Source organism: Lemur catta, chromosome 15, assembly GCF_020740605.2.
Source record: "Lemur catta isolate mLemCat1 chromosome 15, mLemCat1.pri, whole genome shotgun sequence".
In the NCBI taxonomy this organism is placed as follows: Eukaryota; Metazoa; Chordata; class Mammalia; order Primates; family Lemuridae; genus Lemur; species Lemur catta.
In genome coordinates, this window is record NC_059142.1 from 21413534 (window position 1) to 21432225 (window position 18692).

Consider the following 18692-nt stretch of genomic DNA (forward strand, 5'->3'; position numbering starts at 1 on the left):
CCTCATGTCCCCTTCCCAGGGAGCTTCTTTATTTACCTCTTAGAACTCGAGCAGATGGGAGGTAGAGCACTGTATGTCAGCATGCTTTGTTTTCTGATGCGATTTCATAGCAAGGCTTTAATGCCATTTGGGCAGGTAAGCTTCTGCACCTTTGTTGTGCTTAATATTTTCTTCTCTCATCTCCTCTTTGTCTTTTTTCCTCTCTCCCTCCTGCTGGCCTCCTTTTCTCTTCCTTTACCTTTCTCAGATTATCCTTCCAGGTTTTCGTAATAAATTTATATTTTGTAAAAGGATTTTGTTGTACCAGGTTTTGCATCTTCACTGAATCTGACTGGCTTTTATTTTCCTCTCCAAAATCAGGTTTTTGTTCTTAACATCTTTCCCCATCATGTCCAGTCACTGTTTTGGTTTGGCATCATCAATATCAAATGTACAAACGGTTCTTGCTAACCAACACCAGGTATATCTGATGTTCAGATGAGTTCCAATAAAAATAATTTTTTTTTCAAAAGGCGTCTTTTCTTGAGTGCTAGACAGCTTCTGAGCAAGCCCTAACAGCTCTGTGTAGCCCAATAATGGCCTAGCCCTCTAGTCTGGCCAAAGCCCTGTTACCTCATTTGCTTCATGGAAGTCCTTTAGCTAAATTTGAGGTGTAAATTTGGTAGGCTTTGGGCAAGAAAGTTGGTCTGTGAGGTCTGAAATAGGAAATGGAGTTCACATATCTCTGTTTTCCCAAGGCAGCATGGTCCAGCGAGGACGTGGAGGTTTGGGTGGTAAGATCCCCGGAGCCTGTTTCCTCATCTACTTGGTGAGGGTGATGCTTCCTTAGTAGGTGATTGTGATGTGAGGGTCATATGAAGTAAAGCAAGTACGAGTGTCTGGAGTCCTGACATCAGTTGTGGTTTAGTTTCCTTTTGTAATCTTCAAAAGCAGCGATTTTCATATTGCTTCAGACCCCGGGGGTGACTCTTCCGAGTGGCCCTGGGAGGTCCATCAACCCTTCTTCAGTGTGAGCAGTTCAGCCATTTGCAGTTTCCTCTGGGTATTTTCCTTGCAGAGTTTTGCTTCTATGAGGTACTTTTTTAAAAAAATTAATTAATTAATTTATTTTTTTTGAGACAGAGTCTCACTCTGTTTTCCAGGCTAGAGTGCCGTGGCGTCAGCCTAGCTCACAGCAACCTCAAACTCCTTGGTTCAAGCGATCCTCCTGCCTCAGCCTCCCGAGTAGCTGGGACTACAGGCATGCGCCACCATGCCTGGCTCATTTTTTCTATATATATTTTTAACTGTCCATGTAATTTCTTTTTATTTTTAGTAGAGACGGGGTCTCACTCTTGCTCAGGCTGGTCTCGAACTGACCTCGAGCGATCCTCCAGCCTTGGCCTCCCAGAGTGCTAGGATTATAGGCGTGAGCCACCGCACCCAGCCTATGAGGGACTTTTAAAAGGTACAAAGAGACCTGCAGCTGGAGCAGAGGGGAGAGGGTTTCCCAAACCTAGGGCAGTCCCGAGGAGCTCAGGGCAGGAGCCTTTTTCTCTTGCTCCCTTTGCAGGGCTTGGTCAGTGACCCCTAGGCCCGCGCTGTCCTGCAGTAGCTGCTGGATGCGTGGCGGAGCCCTTACCACTGAGGCTAGTTGGAACTGGGATGCACTGCAAGTAGAAACCAAAGCAGACTTCAAAGGCTTAGTTAGTGTGAAAAAAAGAATATAAAATATCTTAATAACTTTTTCATACATGTGATGAAATATTTTGGGTATATTGGGTTAAATAAAATATATTATTAAAATTCACCTGTTTTTACTTTTTAAATGTGGCTACTAGAAAATATTAAATTACCCATGTGGCTTGTGTTTGTGGCTCACACTATCTTCTCTTGGACAGCGCTGCCCTAGACCTTCAGGAACAGTAGTTGTGCCCCTGCTTCCTGAGACACCCCTCTCCCCCTTGTGAGCTGAGTCTGGGCACAACTGAGAGGGTCGCAGGCCTGGGCTGGGCTCCCTCTCCTTGGCTCCCTTCTGTGCTCCAGCCTTCCCGGTGCCAGCACTGACTTGCGTGTTAACGAGACTCTACTGGCATTGGGAGCAGAGGTCTGGTGCCCTATTGTGTGCTAGTTATGTAATCTGTGCTGCCCAGAAGGGCCACTAGATGCTGCTCTGTGATCCCTGAAAGAACAAAGGATACTTCCTCGGGAGTCAGGGCTCAGGCTGGCTCTATTTGGAATCCTTCCTGGAAGCTGTAGCTGGCCACGGCCTTGGCCTCCCTTCCTCGGGGTGGGTGGTGTGGGAAGTGGGGCAGGCAGAGGAGGGGATGCTCCTGCTTGTTAGCTGCCCAGCCCAGCAGGCAGCCAGAGATAGGCTATAGGATAAGGAGGCTGATTGATGGGGGTGGGATTTGGAGATCTTCCCTGTAGTTCTCTGATGAAGGCAAAAACAGCCGTGCACCATTCAGCTGGGTCTGCCTTCTGGGTCCTCGATGCTGCCATTTCAGGCAGCTAGATGACTGCCCTTGCTTGCTTGCTTCCCAGTTGGAGCAGTGACGGGAGGTGTGTGGTGCCTTGGTGGGTAGGGGTTCCTGGCAACCCCTTCCCTGGTCACAGCAGTGAATAGAGTTAGTTTTTTTTTTTAAATTTTTTTAAGGGACAGTCTCACTATGTTGCCCAGGCTGGCTTCAAACTCCTGGGCTCAAGTGATCCTCCTGTCTCAGCTTCTGAGTAGCTGGGACTACAGATGCGCACCACTGTGCCTGGTGAAGAGCTCTTTTTGAAGGTGCTAGGGAACAGCTGGCTGGACAAAAGGGAGAGAGGACACTAGGGTGTGGCCCGGCTGGAAAAGGCCCCTGCAAACACATGCTGCTTTGATTGGGAAACAGAGAGGTGAGGTGGAGCTTGGTATTCCCCACCATGAACTGGAATAGCTAGAATTCAAAATCAGTTATAGGTAAGAGTGGGCCCAGATTTTTATAAGGGATGGGTTACAGGCTTAGAAGTCTGGGCATATTTTGGGAAATGGAAAGCATTTAATTTAACCTTTGCTCAACACTGGAACCTGAAGGGGGCATGACGCATAGAAAAGGCATTGTGGACATGGAGCAACTCTAGCTGATCCTGTCTACTAGGGGGAAAAGAGGCTGGGGTTCGGCTTTGCCTTTGAGAAAAAGGGAGATAATGAGCCAGGGGACCTGTGGGTCCCCAAGCTTCTTACTGTAAGGGAGTGGAGGGTTGAGGACAGCTCCCCGTGAAGAGCATTGTGGAACATGCAGAGGGAGTTGTGCATTGAGGAACATGCGGAGGGAGAGGCACGTTGAACTAAGAGCCTGTCTCCATCTTCTAAGTTACCACAGTAGCTGCTGTGGATGTTCTGAAGGGCTATCGAATGAGTAGCCCTCTGGGTACAGAGCAGTGCAGTTTCCACCCCCTAAAGCTGTGATTTAACACTATTGACAGAGAAATCTCTGGGTGGTACCTAAAATCTAGCACTACCTTGGTGGCAGCATTGTTCTGAATGATACCAGACTCCTCTTTCCGCCCAGGGCAGTTGGCCCAGGTTGACAGCCTAGTGTGCTGCAGTGGTCAGGAAACTGGGCGTTACCCTCTTCTTTGGGGCATCACTCCCCCACCTCTAGGTCCCGAGGTGATAATCTCAAGGAAGATATGGCTGGGTCTCCTGTTTCCTAGGTTTGTGGTCAGATTTGAATCAATCTTTAGAATCAAAGTAAAATAAAATCATCACAAATGCACAGTGGGCTTTGTGAAGGATCTGGATTCAGGTCTATGAGAGAAGTTCTTATTCAGAACCAGAATTTGCTCAATTTTACCTGCAACCAGTTGTCAAATTATACATGTTTAGAAAATGAAAATCATTTAAATAGAGGGTCAGAAGGCTGGTTGGCAGTCCAGTTGCTTCAATTTTACATAACAGAGAAACGGGTGAGTGGAAATTTCGAGGTCCTATTTGTGATGGGCTCAGGATTGGCTCCTCCTGCCGAGTCTGGGGCTTCAGGCCTTGTAGCAGGTGTGGCGTGGGAAGCCAGCCGCTGTTTGCGGAGCGGCCAGAACCTCCAAGCCTCTCTGGCCTGGATTGCTGAGACCCACCTGGGCCGCGGGCATTTACCCGGGATGAGGGGGCGGGAGGCCCCGGAGGGGATGGCACTAGAACCGCACGGCCTGTCCACGCGGGATGCGCGGGCGCTCGGGCGGCCCCAGTAAAGGCATCGCCTCTCCCCGCCCGGGGCCTTCTTCCTCGCGCTCCCTGGCTTCTTTCCCCGGGGACGCGGCCGTCAAATGGAAGGAGGGAGCTCGGCGCCAGGGCCTCGGTGGAGGGCTTCTCACGCGGAGGCAGCTTCCGACCGCCGCGGCCAGGGCGGGTGCGCGGCTGCGAGCGCTCCGCGGCCGGCAGCTGCGGGAGCCGCGGCGGGAACAAAGGCGGCACGTGTCTGGGCGGGGCGCGGGCGGGGTCGGTCCTCGGCCCCGCCTCCCCCGCGCGGCCCCGGCCCCGTGGGCTGAGTTCGGCTGCGCCGGCGCCCGCGACTCTCCGCGGCCGCGCTGCTGCTGGGCGCTGTCGCCGGCGGGCGGCGAGCTGTGCGGGAGGGGGCGGCACCCGAGGGCGGGGCGGGCCCGGCGCCGCGTGGACCCGCCACCGCCGCCCGAGTCGGGCTCGCAGATGGCGCGCGGCGAGTGAAGGCGCCTCCCGCTCGCCGCCGCGTCCCACCCGCACGGCTCGCGGCTCGGACTGAGGACGCCGGCGGCCGCGGCTTCCCGGCGAGACCAGGCCGCCACGCGCGTCCCCGCGAGGGAGGGCGCCGAGGTGCGCGCCGGCGGCGGGGGCGGGAGCGCGGCGACGGCGAAGGCGGCCGGGCGGGGGCGGGGCCGGCGCCTGCAGAACCTTGGACAGAAGCTCGGAGCCGCCGCCGAGCGCCGGGACCGCGGCGGCCGGGCCGCGGCGCGCATTGCGGAGGGCGCGGAGCGCAGGAGCCGCCGCCTGCCAGGTAAGCCTGCGCCGGGCGGCCGTCCGCTGCCCCGGAGCGGGGACGGGGCTCGGGGCCGCGCGAGGGATCGCGGCGGGGGTCCTCGCAGGCTCCGCCGGCGTCTGGCCCCCTCCGGGCTGCGCCGCGGGGCCGCAGGGCGGCGGCGGGCGGGGGTGCTGCAGTGGCGGCGGCGAGGCTGCGGCGCGGGGCGCGGGCGCGGCCGGAGCCCAGCGCAGGGCCCCGCGGGGCCGGGCCGAGGGCCGAGGGCCGAGGGGCGAGGGGCGCGGCGCGGAGCCCCGCCTGTGCTGAGAACCATCTTGTTTTCCACGCAGATCCGAGGGCAGCACGCGTCCCGGGAGCGCCCCCGCCTCCTCCCCGGGGCCGCCGCAGCCTCGGTGAGTCGGTTTTTCCCTCCGGCCGGCAGGCTGGGCGCGCAGGGGCGCGGGCCCCCGCCCGGCGCGCACAGGCACCATGGGCACGGTGCTGTCGCTGTCCCCCAGCTACCGGAAGGCCACGCTGTTTGAGGATGGCGCGGCCACGGTGGGCCACTACACGGCCGTGCAGAACAGCAAGAACGCCAAGGACAAGAACCTGAAGCGGCACTCCATCATTTCCGTGCTGCCTTGGAAGAGGATCGTGGCCGTGTCGGCCAAGAAGAAGAACTCCAAGAAGGTGCAGCCCAACAGCAGCTACCAGAACAACATCACGCACCTCAACAATGAGAACCTGAAGAAGTCGCTGTCCTGCGCCAACCTGTCCACATTCGCTCAGCCTCCACCGGCGCAGCCGCCCGCACCCCCGGCCAGCCAGCTCTCTGGCTCCCAGACCGGGGTCTCCTCGGTCAAGAAGGCCCCGCACCCTGCCGTCCCCTCCGCAGGGACGCCCAAACGGGTCATCGTCCAGGCGTCCACCAGCGAGCTGCTGCGTTGCCTGGGCGAGTTTCTATGCCGCCGGTGCTACCCGCCTGAAGCACCTGTCCCCCACGGACCCCGTGCTCTGGCTGCGCAGTGTGGACCGCTCGTTGCTTCTGCAGGGCTGGCAGGACCAGGGCTTCATCACGCCGGCCAACGTGGTCTTCCTCTACATGCTCTGCAGGGATGTTATCTCCTCCGAGGTGGGCTCGGACCACGAGCTCCAGGCCGTCCTGCTCACCTGCCTGTACCTCTCCTACTCCTACATGGGCAACGAGATCTCTTACCCACTCAAGCCCTTCCTGGTGGAGAGCTGCAAAGAGGCCTTTTGGGACCGTTGCCTCTCTGTCATCAACCTCATGAGCTCCAAGATGCTGCAGATCAACGCCGACCCACACTACTTCACACAGGTGTTCTCTGACCTGAAGAATGAGAGTGGCCAGGAGGACAAGAAGCGGCTCCTTCTAGGGCTCGATCGGTGAGCCCTGTAGCCCGCGCCATGGCTCAAGGATTCAATGCATTTTTAAAAATTTATTGTTAAACAGATCAGTTTTGTGTACAGTATGTGTCTAGCAAAGCCACCAAGGGCCTCTCTATTCCCACGTTAATCTCCTTGGGGTTTTTTTCAGCCCTGCCAAGAACTCTGGGCACTTTTGAACTCATAAACCTCGTGCAAAACCCAGAAGATGTATTCAGAACCACCGAGGCCACTGACCTCTCACTTTGGGGGAACTCGACTGATGTGCCCCATTGCCTGTGCCCTTGCTGGATCCAGGGTGGGCGAGGCTGCCCGCTGCTCCTGGAGGGGAGCTGCAGCGGGGCCCCTGGCTGGTTGGCCCAGGGAGGAACTGAGGTTTCTGGTTGGAGGCCCTTTTCCGGCTTCTGCTTTGGGTCTGTCATTCTCCCAGGGGCTCCTGGAGCCAGCTGCCCGGACTGAGCCACAGGTGGGATTGGGAGGCAAGGTCCTGATGGCCTGGGACATCTTCAGTCGAGGCGAGGCAAAGCCAGTCTAGTGCAAAGATTGTGTCTGATCTTTTGACCATGCATGGTCCTGGCTTGCTGTTTGCTTTTTTAGGGAGAAGGAATTTCCTTTAGTGGAGAATTGGAACTCACCCCCTCCCCCTTGCCTGCCGCTCCTACCTGTGTTGGTAGTGTTGGCTAATGAGCTGGTTTGACTCATTAAATTCTCTCATTTTGGGTCCCAGCTAAAGGGGTGGGGTGACGCTGGGGACAACTCCTTTCCTGGAAGAATTTTTCATTTGAATATTGCAGTATAGTCACCCTGTGGCAAATGCCGGGACATCTGCAGGTGCCAGTCAGCGGCAGCCTGCCTTCTGGGCAGGTGGGGGGAGGTGCCATGCCTGAGACCAAGCCAATGCCCACCTAAGGGCTGAGGCCTCTTGCTGGTGCACATGACATTTGTCCTGCAGAGCCGGGGGTGATGTCAGGGATTGGGGTGATGTGGTAATGGCGTACCCCCACCTGCACCCCTGTTAATTTAAAGCTGTTTCCAAACAGTTCAGTTTCTTCTGGAGAGGAAGCCTTGCCTTGCAAGGCCAGTTGAGACAGCTGGATCTTGGAGACAATTAAAAGATGGGAGTGCAACTCCTGATTGCTTTGGAAGCCTGCTGATTCTACAACTGATCATTTGCAGCTGCGGGTTTGGGTTCCTACCTTACCCTAGTGGCTGTGAAAACACACGATGTGTACTTTGTCAGTTTTCTTTCTAATTCTCCCACGTTGGTGGCTTGGGACTTGGGAGAGGACCAAGAGAAGGGAGCAAGTGTTCTTCCGTGGTCCGTCGCTCCGGCTTTGGAGAACAAAGACCCACGTGAAGACGCTATAGAGGATTCTTTCTTCCAGCCCCAGGCCCCTGGGCAGTGCTGGGATGCGGGACTGGGGAGGGGGTGCTGAGTGTCATTTTACATAGGATTAGGTTCTAGGTGGCTGCCGATTTCAGCACAAGCACTACTGATAGTCAGATAAAAAAGAGAAAGCTGTGAAATTGAGGGCCCGATTTAGAGGCCTGGAGCAGAACCTTCTGGCCCGCGCTATTCCCAGAGGTGGGGAAGAAGAGGCCTGCTGGCCGACAGCCCCTCGAGGCCCAGCTCAGCCGTTCCTGGGACTGTCAGATAATCGGATGCGGTGCCGGGAGGACCCTGCGGCTGCCGGCACGGGCTTCACCGAGGCATCTTTCTGCCAGGCTTCCACACAGCCAGTCTGCTGATCCTGCTGCCACACTCGACCGGAGGTGGGAGACCCCTGGTGGCTTGGAAGAGGGAGGATCAGTGCCAAGTCTCAGGAGGAGGGCACATGTTTGTAGTCACCTTCGGCTGGCAGGACCTGGCCTGGAACTATGCGGTTAAGTTGCAGCCACGGGATTCCAGTTTTGTGTCTGTTTCCTTCTCTTTCTCCATATTTTTTTATTTTTTGGAGGAGGTGCACCTTTCAGGAGTGGTTTGGGGACGAAGGAAACAACTCTCTAGTCCCCTCAGTGTGAAGCCTGTCATGTCTCCTCTCTCCCCTTGCACTGGTCATCAGTATTGTGTAAAGGAACCACCGATATACTTGAGTGTGCAAGCAACGAACCCATGTGACATGCTGCTATGAAGACTACTTTTAGAACAACAATAAAAAAAAAACTAATCTACAAAAAAACCTTTATTCTTTAATTGTTGCTTTTACAGTGATATTGTGCATGCAAACCAGGAGCATTTTGTGTCTTAAGAAAAATAATCTTAGAACAGATGGCTGTGAAAATTACACCCGTGCACAGAACAAGCCACAGGAATAATAGTTCAGGATTTGGTTTTTCTCTTTTAATTGTAAACCTGAAGGGTTGATATATTCTTTCCATGCAGTTATTAGAATTTAGTTTTGTTCCAACAGTTGTTAAAACTTGCAATGAAAAGAAAATGTGCCATTTTTTTCACTCAGAATTATTCATAGCTGTATATTTGAAACTGCTAATTACACACGTGTGCTGTTTGTTGGTTTTTTTAGTGCAATTTCTTCTGTAGCTATTCTTTGACCAAACTGTGGGTATTGTTAATATTAATTTATATTTGTCTCATTTTGTATGTATGTGTAGTGTGTGAGTATGTGTGGTTTATAATCTGACAAAGTCATGAAGCTCAGTTTGGCTGTAATTTAATTCCCCTTCCCTTATTTTTATTTATTTTTGTACTGTGCTGATTCAATAAAATGCACTGACCATCCATTACGTCTTTTTGTGGGCCCATCATTTGTGGGCAGGTTGGGGGCCCCTTTAATAAATGAGTCATGCACTCAGAACATAATTGGATTTGTGTTATATAATGGGGAGGGGAGAGAGACAGAGTTGGGGGAAAGGGATTAACACACTAAGGTGATTAAGGAAGAAGCACAGGTTAAGTCAGCTTTGGTTTAGTGCCCATGACAGGACGGGGGTAGGCGTTCCCCAAAGGCTCCTTTGGTGGAGTTGGGTGACTGGAACCTCCAGCCAAGGAGGGCCAGGCCCAGCCTGGTGAGAGCTGGCCGAGTGGGTCCTGCAGGGCTCCCAGCCTTGGACTCTCCGTGTGTTGAGGCTGCTGCACCCATGTGTCCCTAGGCCTGGGTGTGCTGGGTGCTCCCTGCCTAGGGGCTCCCAGGCCAACAGGGGTGGGCTGGTGTCCAAACTGGCCATCCCTGCCAGTTTAGCTCCCACCAGGTTTCTGAGAAAGAAATCCGGCCCAGGGGCTCCCAGGTAAGCAGCCACCCCGGCACATAATTGTGGCAAGGGTGGGGTCCTACCTGCTGTATCACCAGCAGGCTGTGCCTGTCCTGACTGCCAGCCCACAGCCCACTAGTGCCACCAGCTTCAGTCTCAGGGGGAGGGTAGTGGGGATGTGGCCCTCCCCAGCCCTGCAGCCTCGAGGTCCAGAGCTGTCCCTGGGTACCAGGAAGGCCATTTTGTGCTCAGGTTGTGGCTTGGGAGCTGTGAGTCTTGTGATCAAGGCCTTTGCTTTTCTCAAAGCAACTCTCTTGGTCTGAGTCATAGAAGCCAGCACTGCCACTGCATGTTCTTTTCTGCCAATGACCAGTGACCGGGAAGCACCCTGTGGCTGCAGGGCCCTGCCGCCCCCAGAGGGCCTCACCGCCTCCCCCAGGGACCTGCTTCCTGCTTCCTCTCTGGTCCTGCGGCCCCCACACTTCCCCTCCCGGCCCCTTTCACTCGGACCACCTACCTGTCCCCACGCTGCTGCTGGGGGGATCTGAGCCGTTCCTTCATACCCACCTGCTTTAACATCAGGAAGCATGCTCTCCGACTGGAGCCGCGAGCTTTGGGACGCTGCGGCCCAGGCCTCTGGACGGTGGAGGGAAGCGCTGGGCCTCCACTGCCTTCGCCCTTCCTGGCCGCCTCACAGCCTGCTTCTCGGTCAGTAATACTTTAGTGCAAAAGCCTCAGGCAAATGAGCCTCCATTTTACATCATTTGAGCTTAATTCTCCCATCCTCTGGGATAACAGTTGACATTACATAAACGAAAAGCTCACAATTTCAGTTTTCAGTGACAGAAAAAAGCAGAATGCACACCTTTAAAAATAAGATTTAATGCTTTATTGCTCTCGATGGTAAATCAAAATATGCTTTAGAAATAAAGTTAATTTAATGGAAAATAGGAATATACGCACCAAACCATAAAATTGCATTTAATTAAATCAGGAGAAACACTTCATCGCATACTATCACCGTGTCCTCCTCCTGTCCCTCGGCACCCTGGACGCATCGTCACGATCACTCCCTAAATCCCCGATCCCTTTGCAGCGGCCACACACCGTGGCTTCTAGTACATCATAAAAAAGTGCTTGGCCTGTGGCCTTGGCTGGGAGGCCCTGGCGCTGGGGCTGAGGGCCCGAGGCAACATCCAAGGGGCTGGGAAGGACCAAACCCAAACCCTCCTCCTCTCCAGCCTCTGACAGGCAACTCATTTGGCATGGTCTATTTTGGTGTGTTTAAAACATACATTTACATGTGTCTAGTGTAAAGCAACAAGTTTGGGGAAATGCGTGGAAAGGTGAGGTGAAGTTCCAGTTAGATGGTTCAACTAGTGTCTACTGGTAATTGGCAAAGCTCTGAGCATTGCTAGACGGGGCTGGTGGCACCTCTGGGCCTGCAGACAGGGCTCCCAAGGACAGGATGCCAGCAGGATTCTTTGTTGCAAATTGCACACAGTGCAAATGTCTGCGAGCCCTGGGAAGCAGGGGTGGGAGTGGGCATGAGACCAGGCTGCAGGCGCCTCCCTGGGTGAGGTGCAGGACCTGCACACCGGCACTTGGGTCTGCCAGGGCGGGGGGCGGGGGGGGCAGGGCAGGAGCGTGGGGGGGGGCAGTGTCTGTGGCAGAAAGTGAAGACTTCAGTACACCCATCTGTCGCACCCCTGCCTGCTCCTCCTAGGCGTAGACTCACCCGCGTCCCCTCACAACACGGGGCTGGTTCTGAGCCCCTCTTCCTTCAAGGCTGCAGTCGGGAGGCCTGGGCGGGGAACAGCATGGTCGGCAGCCGGGGCTGGGGGAGGAGGTGGGCTCAGCAAGGCCTCTGGAGCGCGTGTGTGTGGTGGCAAGGGGTCCATGGGCCAGCCCCGGCACGGGCTGTGTGGGGCGTGGGGGCGGCGTCCTGGCCTGGCCTGCAGTGCCAGGACCCCACGCTGTCTCTGTTGCTCCGCGTCCTGTCGCTCCCGTGTGCTCCGGCCCCGCCCCGTCGCTCCCGTGTGCTCCGGCCCCGCCCCGTCCTAGTTCTTCAGTGAGGAGAAGCGAGGTGTTAGAAAGGGAAAGCTGCCAGCCCTGCCTGTTCCCCTCGCCCCGGCAGCTCCATTTTCTCATTAGGATTCTTGACACAAGTGTGGTGACAGCAGATATCTGATTAGCAGCCCTGCAAACTGCAAAAATAAGTGTAAGATGGCCACGGGCTGTGGGTTAGGTGAGAGGATCCCGGGCGCGGGCACACTGCTCTCTCCGGAGCTGCGGGCAGGGGCGGGGTGGGACGCTGGCCTCCCGGCTGGGCATGACTCCTGGCTGAGGGGCTGGGCTCTGCAGGTGCCCCTGCTCCCCTGGTGGCTTTGGCTGGCTGCAGGGGGTGGGGTGGGTGAGTGTGCTGAGCTCTGAGACGAGCCTCCCTGAGCAGGGTCCTGAGAGCTGGGTCACCCTGGGGGGCAGGGGTGGCAGGTGGGGTCACGGAGAGTGCAGGGCTGCACCCCCAGCTCACGTCCACCAGGTCTCCCCGACACCCCAAGAGAGCACGTCTTTGGCTGGGAAGCTGCGTCCTGGGCTCTCCCCGCCTGTCCCTTGGCAGGGTCAGCAGCTGATCACCGGCTCACGGAGCGCTGACTTGACCTGGCCGTTCCAGGAACACCTGCACCAGCTAAGGCACCGTCGGCTGCCTCTGGGGCGAGGCGTGGTCTGGCCGTGAGCCCGGGGGTCTGGGGTGGGACACCAGGGTCTTTGGTTTTTTGAGCAGGGACCGTGGAAAGTCAGGACAGAGGAAGGCAGACACCAAAGGCAGAAAGCCGGGAAGAAACCTCACGACACAACGGCCTCGGAGAAGGGGACGAGGCTCCTGCCCGGGCGCGGGCCCGGCTCGGGCCAGGCCTCCCGCGGCGGCCTCAGTTCCCGGGCACGCTCAGGATGAAGCCCGAGCGGTTCTTGGTGAAGTCGGGCTCCGGCTGGTTGAGCCGAGTCTCCACGGAGACGGTGCACTTCTTCCCGTGCAGGCTGCACTGCACCGGGTTGGTGACGTTCACTTGAAGGTGGCGCTTCTCACTGAAAGAACCGAAAAGACAGAGATCAGAGGGGCAGTTAGCAGGCGGCTTAGAGTGGGGGGGACTTCCCTGGCCACCCCCGGCCGCCATGTGCCAGCCCCGCGGGGCGCCTGGCCCTGAGTCCCGCCGCTGTCTTCGCAGGAGCGCGAGGGCGAGGGCGGAGAGACGGTGCAGGGCAGCAGGGACCGCCGTCCTCGCACTAGGCTCCCAGCGCCCAGGGGTCCAGGAGGGACCTGGGGTCAGACCACAAGCCGCCAGGTCTGGCTGAGGCCGCGAGCTTTAGGGGTCCCACGTGACTTGGACTCGTGACTACTTATCTGCGCAGGCGTAATGGAGACGCCCCTCCTGTCCCTGGTAAGAGAAACGTCTTCCACGAGTCCCGCTGGCTCACCCCTGCCTGTCACGGAGTCCAGGTCCCCGGAGGCCTGAGGAGGCTGCTTTCATTCTGGGGCTGGGGCCGTGGCTCGGCTTTGCCGCAGAGCCCGGGGCGCGGTCCCCACGGCGCCGCCAGCTGTGGGGCCGGCAGGCCGGCGGGGCTCCCACCCGGCAGCCCGGGCCTCCTCGCCCAGGTGGGGAGGCTGAGCGGGGGCGCTGTCGCGCTCCACCTGCTGAGTAGAAACGAACCCTTCCTCCAGCTCCTCACACTGCACCGAGTACCCTTGAGAAGCTGCTGCTTATTTTAAAAGCTGAGAAACTTGTCGAAATAGGCTGGCACCTAACGTTTGCTCATACAGCCAGCGCAGTCCCACGCGCTGTACCCCGGCTTGTGCCTTGCCAGCTTTCTTGGAGCTGGGGGAGGGGAGAAAGGAGGAAGGCCTGGTGGCCGCAGGGTGGCTGGCTCTGCTCCACCTGCCTACGCCCTGGGGCTTCCTCCATCACTCTTGGCGTCAGGTCCCCTTGAACGCTCTGCTGGAATCGCTGGGCTAACGTTGCTCATAGCGCTGAGCACGAATGCCAAGCAGCCGTGTCCACATGCAGGGGCCGGGGCCGGGGCAGGGCCGAGGCCGGCACACACTGAGCTTCTGCCCAGACAGACAAGGTTTCGTTGGGCGGGTGGGAGAGTGACAAACTCTCTAAGCACTGGCCGGCCTGGGAGGCTGCACGTGTTGCCGGAAGGGGCCCAACGTGTAGTGGCTCCACAGGGTCAGTGTGCTGAGAACTCGCCGGCTCCACTGCAGCACCGGCCCAGGGCGTGCTTTCCACGGACATGTAGTGGGGACATCCCGCAGTAGGCCCCAAAGTTTGGGAAGTAATTTGAGGTGTTCTTAGGGGCCCTTCTCATAGCTGCTTTCCACCTGCCTTCTCAGTAACCTTGCTGCAGAGGTGGAAAATGGACACAGGAAGGGACCCGTGGTTATTGCTTGTGGGCATTAGGTAGCTAATACTTAATGTCTTGTCAGTAGCGGCTAAAACCTTAGCTTAGCCAGCTATTTTTACCCGGACTTGCACATAAAAATAGCAGAGTCCATCAGAGGCAGTGACTCAGGCCGTCTTTGTTCCTGCAGGAGCCAGGGCTGCTCGATGGGGAGGCAGACAGGCAGCCCCTGCCTACGGCTCTTGTCCGGCCTCATCCCAGGGCCAGGCTCGGGCGGCCTCCCTGCCGTCAACCTGATACGGCCTTTGGGTCCGTCCCTGCTGGACTCACGTCCTCTGGGAGCCTCCCTGGAGGAGTCTCTGTCCTGACCCGGGAGAGCCTCCCGGTGCCCTCGCCTCGCACACTCTGGGAGTCGGGGTCTACCCCGCCCCTTCTCCTGTGGAGCCTGGCTTGGTGACGCTCACAGGGGGTTCTAGAATCACCTGGTGACTCAGAGTCTTAGGGAATGGGCTCTAAACGGGTCATATTCCAACTCAGCTTGGAAAAACTAACAGAAAGAGAAAATGGGAAGCGTCAGTCGCCCTCGCCCTCCTGCTCCTGTGTTCACACAGTTGGGGCACAGTCCTCTCAGTGGGGCCCCCTGGCTGTGCCCCTCTTCCCAGACACTGTGTCCCCCTCTGCTTGCCCCGGACTCAGCTCACTTGGGGCCAGCGGAGTGGAGCTGCCTCCGCCCTGCCGTGTGCTCGGGCCTGTGTGTCTCCAGTGTCTGCCCCGCAGTCTGGACACGGGGGCTCGGGCTGGTGGGACAAAGGAGCAGACAGCTGCTGTGGAGCCTCTGGGGGCTGCAGGATAAAAAAAAGCAGCAGAGGCCACTGCTCCAGATCCTGCTCCCCACCGCAGGCTGGGCTGCAAGCTCCTCTCCCTGCCCCTGCGCGGCCCAGTCCCTGAGCGAGGTGGAGTGCGCACTGGCCGGGGGAGGAAGCTGGCAGGAGATGGGCGGGAGGAGAAGGAACAGTCCCTTCCTCAGGAACTTCCAGCAGAGGGAAGAGCAGAACTGTGCTCCGGAAGGTCCGAGCAGATAACACACAGTCAACACCGCTTAGACTGAGGCTGGCTCCGCTCCCCTCCCCAAGGCCACCACTCTGCTGACATGAAGGTTCCCCTTGGTAGCAAGAAGGAAAGCAGGAGTTGGGTGCTGGGTTCTCTGGATTCTTCTGCACTGCAGAGGCGATGAGCTCTGGGCCCCTTCCCTCTCCCTGCCCTAGCTCTCCTGTGCCAGCCCTGCAGCTGCTGGGTCCCCTCCCTGGTGGTGTGTACTGTCCTAGGACAGCCGGTTGTTTGTCCTCTCCTTCCCACGGGCAATGCTGGCTCCCCGGCATTCCACGTACAGGCCCAGCCCACAGGGCTTGGTGGCCTGGGTGTCCTCGTAACCTCTGTCTCCAGGTGGAGCAGCCCAGGGTGGCAGGAGACTCCCCAGGTACTGACTTGCGCCGACGGGCCTGCCGCCATCTCTCTCAGCCACGTGTCTGAGCCTGCCCTCTGTCCTGGACCACAGGTATTGGCCTGTGGCAAACATCCAATTCCCACCTCCCAGCAATATCCCTCAGCTGAACGAGAGCCAATCAGATATACGTTAGGAAAGAAGAGGTGGCATTGAGTGGGGGTCCCTATACTCCCCCCAGGACTTCTGCGTGGAGTTTCCTAAGCCCACTTGAGATCTCTCCTGATTCCTTTGAGGTCTTAATACAAGAGCAGGGGCATAGGGCGAGAGGGTCTGGATTCTGTCCTGGCTCTGCCGGCTTACTGGCTTCGTGACCTTGTCCAAGTCACTCAAACCTCTGTGAGTCTGCCTTTTACCACTGTCAAATGTGCACAATAAACACATTCTTTACAGGTGAATGGAACAAATAATTTCATGCACTCATCAATACGGCCATCCGCCCTGCACGCACTCACTCCCGGCAGGCACTGGAAATACAGAAACCAGTGTGTGGCCAGAGAGAGGGGCCTCTCCTGAGCCTCGGCAGCCTGCCTGTCCTCACGGGGTTTGCAGTCTGGGAGTAACGCATGTGGGTGCTTTGAAAGATGTGAAACCCTGTATGTGGGGCTTACACTATTATTTTGCCTCACAGAAGGAATTTTCTCTCCTTTCTCAGGCAAGTGCTAAGAACCTCCAAAAGAGATGGATCAGGAGAGCTATTACTACCGAATCAGTTTCTGTTCTTTACACATTTTAGCATAGTTCGTGAAACCATATGAATGTTTCTGTTTTGAGTGTTTCCTTCCTGAATGTTTTACTTCCTTGGGGGTGGATTCTAATCCTACGTTTAAATCCTCCAAGTTTAATGGAGCATTCGTGCCACATGTACTGGGCTCCACTTCCAGGATGCCTCACGGGGGCTCATACACGGTGCTCTGCACACAGGGGCTGCTCCCCTCCCCAGGTGCTCACGCGGCACCAGCTCGGCCGCTGGCTCTGGACTCGCAGGGCCAGTGGAAGGGTGCAGGCCTTAGTCCGTCTGCTCTGCAAACTGCTTTCTCCCAGCAATACAACTTGTCTACTCACCCATCGACTTCGCACACTCATTGCAGCCTCATAAGTGAGGAAAGCGATCGGCTGACTGGTCAAGATCCTCTTAGGACTGAAAACTGCCCAGTCCATGGAGTTCATTTCAAAGGGAAAGTGGCCAGACAGCCTGTGAACTGGCAGGGCCCCGTGGGGAGGCCTGCTCCTCAGCAAAGAGATTCCCTGTTTTCCATAGAAAGTGACAGTATATGCTTCTTTCCTTGGAGCAGCCCCAATCGCACCTGGCCTGACTCCCAGCCTGTCTGCGTGGGGCTGCTGTGCGGTCTGGGCAGAAGAGAGGGTTGAGTTCATAACAGAACAACAAGGGCAGGAAGAAGAACCAGTCTTGTGTTCCGGAGTTTGGCTGAGCAACACCCAGCTGGTGCCATCTATAATACGGACTGCCATTGACAGACAACAAAGTAAGAAAACACGGGTTGAATTTGGTGGTTCCGGAATAAGTTAAACACAGAATTATCACATGACCCAGGAATTCCACTCCTGGATATGTACCCAAAAAGAATTAAAAACAGATGTGCAAACAAACACTTGTGCATGAATGTTCCTATCGGCACTATTTGCAAAAGGCAGAAACCACCCAAGCGTCCATCAATGGACAAATGGATAAACAAAATGTGGTACGTCCATTCAATGGAATGTTATCATTCAACAGAATATTAATCAGCAATTAAAAGGAAGAAAGTACTGATATATACTACAACATGATGAACCCTGAAAACATTACGATAAATGAAAGAAGCCAATATATTGTAAACTTCTATTTACATGAAACATGCAAACCCACGGAGACAGGAAACAGATTAGTGGTTGCCAGGGGCTGTGGGGTTGCGGAGGGACTGCTTAAGAGGGTGTGTGGTCTCCTTCTGAGGTGAGGAAGATATTCTGGAACCGGTTAGAAGTGATGCCTGCACAACGTTGTGAATGTACCACACGTGGCCAATGGTAAATTTTATGTTTTGTGTATTTTACTACAATAATTTCTTTTTTTTTCTTTTTCTTTTGGAGACAGAGTCTCGCTCTTTTTGCCCTGGCTAGAGTACCATGGCGTCAGCCTAGCTCACAACCACCTCAAACTCCTAGGCTTAAGCGATCCTTCTGCCTCAGCCTCCCGAGTAGCTGGGACTACAGGCATGCGCCACCATGCCCAGCTAATTTTTTTTCTATATATATTTTTAGTTGTCCAGATAATTTCTTTCTATTTTTAGTAGAGACGGGGTCTCGCTCTTGCTCAGGCTGGTCTCGAACTCCTGACCTCAAGCGATCCTCCCGCCTTGGCCTCCCAGAGTGCTAGGATTACAGGCGTGAGCCACCGTGCCTGGCCCCACAATAATTTCTTAAAAAGTATATTGATCTAAGGAAAAATAAGAACTTGCCCTGAAACCATTTTTTTCTCTCCCAGTTTTAAGTTCAGCCCAAATTATTTTAAGAGCGGCAGGAGACTTCTCGTGCCTGTTCTGGAGGCAGAGCAGTAGCAGGACCCGACCAAGGAGATGCTCAGGGCTCAGTGACTTGGCTCCCGCTGGAGCTTCACCGTGCTTTGGAAACCCTCACAGAGCCAGACTTCCTTCCTTATCGTTTACAGGAAAGGAAACAAATATCATAGATGGAGGCAGCACCTCCCCCTGAGGGTGCGCCAAGCCGAACGACAGCTGCCGGGAGGCTGGCTGCACGGCTCCCATATTCCCTTACAGGATTCAGTGGCTCAGCAAACTGTGGAATTCGGGGGCTTTCATCTTGTTTCATCTGTTCCAACCATCATTGCAGGCAAATGGCCTTTATCAAATTACTTTCCTTCATTTTTCACTTAGAAAAATGTCTTCTGCTCATTAGAGAAACCCTCGAGGAAGTGCAAGATTCGATCGATGGGAACAAAGACGGTCCCTGTGCTCGCCGTGCATTTACAGGCCCTGCCACAAAGGGGGACGGTGCAAGTCTGTCCGGGAGCTGAATCAGCCCAGAGGACACCCCCTCCTGTCCAGACCCCGGGGCAGCTGGGCAGTGCAGGGCTCTAGGCCCCAGGAAGTCACAGGTAGCCAAGATCGGGAGACTCTCACCGGCTCACACGGCCCAGGCGGGACTCAAGGAGACCAGCGAGCCACCTTCTCCGCCCAGAGGCCTTTCAGGGGCAGCTGCTGGGAGGGGGT

At 56.0% G+C, this 18692-nt stretch overlaps 2 protein-coding genes across 2 annotated transcripts in view; one reads left to right on the forward strand and one right to left on the reverse strand.

Moving 5' to 3' along the window:
• The first annotated feature begins 5402 nt into the window (after window positions 1-5402).
• On the forward strand, window positions 5403-9095 carry CDK5R1 (cyclin dependent kinase 5 regulatory subunit 1). The gene is given in 2 exon segments (XM_045525467.1): window positions 5403-5921; window positions 5923-9095. Coding segments are annotated over 2 exon segments (921 nt in total). The 5' UTR covers window positions 5403-5432; the 3' UTR covers window positions 6355-9095.
• Window positions 9096-11584: 2489 nt separating this feature from the next.
• Window positions 11585-18692, reverse strand: part of MYO1D (myosin ID) — a 320017-nt gene continuing 312909 nt past the window's right edge. The window contains exon 22 of the mRNA XM_045525468.1: window positions 11585-12647. Within this exon, the coding sequence (XP_045381424.1) occupies window positions 12491-12647 (157 nt within the window). The 3' untranslated portion in view covers window positions 11585-12490. The remainder of the gene's footprint in view (window positions 12648-18692) is intronic.